A 7,063-nucleotide genomic window follows, 5' to 3' on the forward strand; every position below is an offset into this window, starting at 1 on the left:
GTTTCATCCATCTCTTAACTTCTTCTTTTATAATTTTTTAATAAAAGTTTGTTTAATCATTGAAATAATAAGAAGATATTATTTGATGTTTGCTTTTTCGAAAAGAATTAAAAAACATGACTCTGAATATTTTATCACTCCATGCAATTAAAATAGTATGAGAACTATTTTGTTTTTGTTTTAGTTTTTGAAGGCCAAGCTACCATCTGTTCCATTTAGTTGATTTCGCTTTTATGCAAGTATTCTATTGACTTTTTGGGCTACCATTCAAGCGACAATTTCAATATGGAAAAATTAAAATAATCTTTTTTTGGATCAAAATAAATTATTAGTATTTTTTGTGAAAATAAAGGAACTATTTAAAACAGAAAAAAGGGGATGAAATTGGCCAAAACACGTGCTGGGTCCGGGCTTGGCATGTGGGTCGGAAAGGCCAGGCCTGCCCAGCTTGACACGCAAGGCACATAAGTTGTGCTTGACGTGACACGAGAAGGCGTCGAGCTTGGCATGCCCCACCAAAGTCTAAGCACATGCCTATGATCAATTGAAAATGATTACTTCTTCAGGTTTGTCTTGATTCGAAGAAAACAATGTTCTGCAAATCTACCAACTCTCAAGACAATGTTTCTACTTGGAGAACATAGCATAGGTGTTATGCCTTCCATAGTCCGACACGAGTGTGACTCAAAAGCTCAAAAGAAGTTCAGGAATTTTATTGCAGATGGCTATACATACTGCCATCGAAACGAAATGGCCATGTACAAACTAAGATGACACCGTGCCCAAATCCTACGTTCAGCACCTTATTTTCTTGTTAAGGAAGTGACAACTTGATCTTGTTGAGCTTAACCACAACAGTTTTCATGTCCATTCTTTCCTCAGGCAAGTCCTTTGAACATTCTAGTCCTAACTCAAGGATCGATAAGACTATGCTCTCGAGTTCCAAAAGCGTCAAATCTTCAAGATTCATGCTAAGGAGTTCACTATCCACAATGTCAAGCATTCTTTCTGGAATTGCTGCACCTACCCATTGCCTCAAGCTCATATCCGCATCAAACATTTCATTGGTTGGCTTCTTCCTAGTAATCACTTCCAGCAACAATATGCCAAAGCTATAGACATCTCCTTTTGTTGAGACTTTTCCTTCCGAACCATACTCTACAAGCATCATAGTTTGAGAAATAAAAACATCAGCCATCAATTTTTTTCTTTCTAGGACATAAGTAATAAGATCGAGAGGCAAGTGTTAATATATCTCTATTATATTATACCATTATAATCACAATCAAAGGATTGAATTAGCCAAAATTCAACAAATGTACCTGGAGCAATGTAACCAATCGTGCCGAGAGTTCGAGTTTGTGTTTCAACCTTGTTCTCTGCCAAAATCTTTGCGATTCCAAAGTCACAGACTTGTGCAACCAAGTCCTCGTTTAGAAGAACATTGCTAGGCTTCAAATCGCAATGGACAATGGGTTCCAGTTGGTCATGGTGGAGATAATCGACTGCCGTTGCGACGTCGACCATTATCTTCACTCGTTGATGGATATCCAAGTTGTAGTTGTTGGAGTATAGCCACTTCTCCAAGCTCCCATTGGGCATGTATTGTAGCACGAGAGCTCTCAGATTAGCATTCGTGCAAGAGCTAATCACCTTGACGAGATTTCGGTGCCGGATCTTGCGAAAAACCTCGCATTCTATGTCAAAACTTTTCAAGGCGCCTTCAATATGGAGATTCAGTACTTTGACAGCGACATCTATCCCGTTGGCCAGAGTGCCTTTGTATACAGAGCTAAAGCTTCCTGTTCCGAGCAAATTGCTTTCGATAAAGTTGTTAGTAGCCAAGCAAAGCTCCCAATATGATATCATCGGGTGGTCAATTCTAGGCAAGTTCTGCACTGAAACTGGAGCTTTTTTACTAGGGTTCCCACGCTTTCTAAGCAAGCAAATGGCAAAGACTAAAAGTACAACCGATACAATTGGCAACATAATGAATAGTAACCGGAGCTGCTTGTCCCTTGTTGACTTCTTTCCACTTAGTTTGCAAGGTGGGACTTGCAGAGTTGCATTTCCACAAAGTGCTTCATTCCCAATGAACGAGAGAGCCGAAAATTTTTTAAAGGGCCCGCCATTAAGAATTTCTCCTGATAACTTATTAAAGGACAAGTTCAAATTTTGCAGATATCTAAGTCCTTCCATGGACTTAGGTATCGTGCCAAACAACTCATTGTAGGAGAGGTCGAGGAAATCCAATCCTTTGAGGTTGCCAATTGATTGCGGTATCGATCCTTGAAATGTGTTCCTTGACAAGTTGAGAGAAGCAAGGCTTTCAAACTCCTGGATGGAACTTGATATGGTGCCAGTGAGTCGATTCCAAGAAAGATCGATGCTGCTTATAGCTCTCATTTTCCCCATGCTAAACGGTAGCCCTCCATTGAAAGAATTGAGTGACAAATTGAGGAAGATGAGTTCTTGAAGGCTCCACAAACTAACCGGTATGACCGATGTCATGTTATTCGAACTTACGAACAACTTTTGAAGGCTGCTGAGGTTTCCAATGCAATTCGGGATTGATCCGGATATCCTATTTTGCTGGAGCTGTAACTCTCCTAAACTTGTCAAGTTGCATATCTCATTGGGGATCGGTCCTTCAAGACAGTTGTTATCAAGATATAGCCTTTGCAGGCTTTCTAGTCCTCCCATTGATGATGGGATGTTGCCGTTTATGTTGTTATGGCTCAACGCTAGGAAAGTCAAGCTTTTCAAGAAACCCATTTCCTCGGGAATGCAACCTCTTATTTGACAACCTTCAACGAGTAGCATTTGTAAGGATCTGGAGAAGTTTTTGATAGATTTTGGTATAGAGCCGCGAAGTGGGTTGTATCCCAGATACAATTCTTGCAGCGATTGGCAATTAGATAAGGCAGAGACAAAACCGAGCTCTGAACCAGAAGGCTCTCCTGTGAGCTGATTTGACGAAACCCCAAAGCTTCTGAGGTTCTTCAAGTTGCCCAAACTCATGGGTATGGGTCCGCTAAGTTGATTCTGTCCAGCATTGAAAATAATTAGGTTCGTAAAATTCGAAATATATTGTGGGATGTTGCCACCAAAGCGATTCCCTGCTAGAAAGAGTGCTTCCAAATTTGGAAGGCTTGGTTCGCTACTCGAGACAAGGTTTCCGGAGAGGGAATTGAAGCCCAAACTAATATTTCGTAGAGACGAAACATTAAAAATCTCTTGAGGCACTTTGCCTGTTAACAAATTTCTCCCAAGGTTCAAAACTTCCAGATTGACCAACTTGCCAATCTCAGTCGGAATGTCACCTCCAATATAGTTAAATGATACGTCCAGGATGTGCAAACTTGACACGTTACCGATGGTTCGAGGAATCGTGCCAGTCAGGTTGTTAAAACCAAGATAGAGCTCCTGCAGCTTTTGCAAGTTGTCCATGTCTTGAGGAATGCTTCCCTGAAAACGATTGAATGACAAGGACAATTTGAGAAGCTCTTTGCATTGGGTTAGTGTCTCTATTAGCAGGCCATTGAACTGGTTATTAGACAGAAGAAGCCACTGAATGTTAGGCCAGTGGGAGCAAAGATTGGAGGGAAGACTCCCTGAGAGATCATTATACATCAAGTCAACAATGGTGAGTGATCTATTGAAAAGTGTCGGAGGAATCGAACCAGTGAGATTGGCCGCGGCCAAAGCAATGACCTGCAACGTGGATATGTTGCCCAGGAAGCTTGGAATTTGACCTCGTAAGGGGTTGATGCTAAGATATAGTAGTTGTAACTTAGGCAAGGTGCCAAATTCTCTTGGTATGCCACCCGTTAGCCTGTTCCCTGCGAGTGACATCTCTTCGAGATTTTGGCACTGGGCTAAGTTAGGAGGAATGTTTCCTTCAAACTGGTTAAGTTGGAGCACGAGTTCTTTTAGGCGGTGCAAACGACCAATTTCTATAGGAATTCTCCCATGGAAATTGTTGTTGCGAAGATCAAGAGAAGCCAAGAAAGAAAGATTGCCTAGATAAGGAGAGAGCCTCCCTTCGAGACCCATGTATGAGAGGTCTAAAGCCGTGACTCTCTGCCTGCGGTTGCTGCAAAAGACACCAATCCATTCACAGAAGTTTGCTTCGGTGGTCCAATTGCTGCCTTTGATCGTGTTTGTCGGGTCGATTTCAATCGCCGATTTGAAGTGGAGGAGAGCCACTTGATCAGTGAAGTTGCTAGAACAGATGATCGGCTGAAACATCAACAGGGAAGCCAACATAGCATCAACAAATGCTATAAAGATGAACTTCTCCATAATGAACAGAGTATCTTTTGATTGCATCAATAGACAGTTCGCTAATCAGGACCTATTCTTAGTATTTAATATCAAAAGCAACTAAATGATTGTCTCAATATAAATAAACCAAAAAAATGTAAAGAAAGACTAACTACCAAACATGCCCCACGTGGGGTCTCTATGAAAAAACAGTAGGTTGCTATTCAATGTGAGAGACCTGACAAACTACATGATCCACATTTCAAAGATACTCATAGGTTGAAAATTTGTTTTGAGCGTCCAAACAAATTTTTAATATCTAAAAGAATGCTATTCACAATACCCCACAAATTAACCCAAACCACAATCATGCGTTGAGATCTTCCGTGAACGAGGGGAAGTTGAAGAACCCCTCAATCACGTTTGATTTAGTAAATGGCCCATCCTTTACGTTTACACAAACACACTTATTTTCAACTCTATAAAGGTACAAATAGACCTTTCACTAAAGCTGCAAGGCATGAATGTGACAAGGCTTTGCGATAACTGTTGCGACCTTCCTGCAAGGGTGATATGAAGTGTCTTGAGAGAAATTGACTGATTGGAAGTTTCTATTGCTAGAAGAGATAATGATACTAGTAGTCTATCAACTTTTATCCGTGTGTCTTGTCATATTTGAACTTTCAATTGATTCAATTAAATCACTTTTGATTAACGCAAAATGTTGTCCTGCGACTTTCAGTTGTCTAATTAGATCCCTAATATATTTGATATGTTTATTGTCATCCTTTCATTAATTACTTTAAATGAAATACATCATGGACACCAATGTGATAAAGCTGATGTTTGATGGAGAAAATTATGCGGATTTTGTGTGTCATGTGGACTCTCTTCAAAAACGATTTCAGGCTTCTTGTCCCAAAAAGGATAAGGATAATAGCTTTGAAACCTCTACTATTAAAATGCACGGAAAACTTTACCATTTTCTTTTGAAGCATAGTGAAAAATCCTCCCTCATTCTCCATTTTATATGATTTCAATCGAGCGCTTGAAGAAGAATAAGACCACATTAATTTATATAAAGTAAAGCGTTTTGTCCTGGTTTGGAAGCTATTCTTTAACACTAGCGGAATTTTCGTTCGCTACACAGGTTCTTGCTTTTTGTTTTGTTGAGAAATTGCTTTAAAGTATTAATTCGAAACCCAGTGTTGATTTTGGTCTTCAACTAATAATTTATGGAACTATTATTTTCATCTAACGCTTTCTAATACATTAACGTCTTGATTTTTCCTTTAATCAATATCTATTGAACTTGTCTCAGGGCTATAATACAATAATTTGTAGTTTGACATTGGATTATGTAGCTTTTTCATATATCAATGTGTACAGGCATGCTCTTTATCGTTGTCATACGATCTGCATTTGAGGCGTCGTTCTTGACCTTTAGCGTTGTAGAATGGTAACTTCGAATTAATGTCTCGAGTGTATTATTTCATTCATATATGATGCAAGAGGCTTAGCTGTAGGCAATGTCAATTTTCTTTTTCTCCTTAAACCTGACATTTCAATGCCTAATACTAATGAATGTGGACATTATGCAATGCATTAATATTTTGATAACTATGTCTTCGTCGGTTATTGTTGCGGAATATGGAGGACTAAGCGAATAGGTAAATTAATTAGAAGGAAGGAAAAGGAAATCGGACACCGGATTTATGTGGTTTGGTCTGGTACCTATATCCACGGGGAAAGTAATAGGGAATTCCACAATAGAAATAAGCGATACAATGAAAATTGCAATCACTTAAGTACTCAAACACTCTCTCAATATTTCCCAATCTCCTATTACACCCAAAAATTTACGCAATGTTTAGCCCCTCACAATTTCTAGTAAAATCTCACTCAAGAAATTAAACAAATTCTACTAATAAGAATTTAACTGGCTATGTAATTACAACGAGAATTTCTCACACAAAAAGATCTCTCTTCTCTTGGCCACCGAATAGAGACGCGCGGACTCCTGGAGTGCCTTAACTTTGCACAAAAGGACACTTAAGTGCCATAACTTACGAAAGGTACACTTAAGTGTCAAAATCGGAGTAAAAGGAATCACTTGAGTGCCAATCCGACTAAAGTCCGGCCAAACGTCGACGTGGCATTTTTCCGACGAACCGAGCTCAAAATGACGCCGTTTTGCATGCTGACGTAGCCAAATAATGCAAAAACGGCGTCGTTTTGGGCTGATGTGGTAAAAAAAAATTAAAAAATTAATTAAATTAAATTAAAAATTAAATTTAGTTAAAATATTAAAAAATTAATAATTTAAAAAATTTAAAAAATTTAAAAAAGGAAAGGGGGAGGCGATTGAGGGATCAACCCTTAGCCGCCGCCGCCGCCGCCGGGAAGGGCCGGCGACGGCGGGGGGGAGGGTCGGCCGGGTCGCTGGGCCCGGCCGGGGGCCGGCGACCCCCCGCCTGGCGGCGAGGGCTCACGAGCCCTCGCCCCGGATCGGGGAGGGTCGCAGCCCCTCGCCGGATCTAGGCGAGGGCCACGAGCCCTCGCCACTAGCCACAGATCTGAGGGTCGCGGCCCTCGCCTAGATCCAACGAGGGCTCGCAAGCCCTCGCCGCCGATCGCCCGAGGTCGCCGGGCCCCGCCGTTGCCGCCCTTCCCGCGGCGGCTAGAGCTAATCTCTCAGCTGCCTCCCCCTTTCCTTTTTTTTTTTTAAAATTTTTAATTATTATTTTTTAAATATTTCAACAAAATTTAATTTTAAAATTATTTTTTTAAATATTTT

The 7,063-nt window shown here is 40.5% G+C and overlaps 1 protein-coding gene across 1 annotated transcript; it reads right to left on the reverse strand.

Moving 5' to 3' along the window:
• Positions 1–759: 759 nt before the first annotated feature.
• LOC104439601 (putative receptor-like protein kinase At3g47110) lies at positions 760–4,336 on the reverse strand. Its single transcript, XM_010052645.2, has 2 exons — positions 1,323–4,336; positions 760–1,158 (listed from the first exon to the last, which is right to left on the reverse strand). The coding sequence occupies exons 1-2, from the start codon at positions 4,330–4,332 to the stop codon at positions 815–817; spliced, it is 3,354 nt and encodes a 1,117-aa protein (XP_010050947.2). The 5' UTR covers positions 4,333–4,336; the 3' UTR covers positions 760–814.
• Positions 4,337–7,063: the final 2,727 nt, after the last annotated feature.

This window comes from Eucalyptus grandis, chromosome 3 (genome assembly GCF_016545825.1).
Source record: "Eucalyptus grandis isolate ANBG69807.140 chromosome 3, ASM1654582v1, whole genome shotgun sequence".
NCBI classification, from domain to species: Eukaryota; Viridiplantae; Streptophyta; class Magnoliopsida; order Myrtales; family Myrtaceae; genus Eucalyptus; species Eucalyptus grandis.

Coding starts and splice junctions, on each gene's coding strand:
- LOC104439601 (XM_010052645.2), bottom strand. CDS start 4,332: ATGCAATCAAAAGATACTCTGTTCATTATGGAGAAGTTCATCTTTATA. Junction 1,159..1,322: donor GATTGGTTACATTGCTCCAG/GTACATTTGTTG, acceptor TGATGCTTGTAG/AGTATGGTTCGGAAGGAAAA.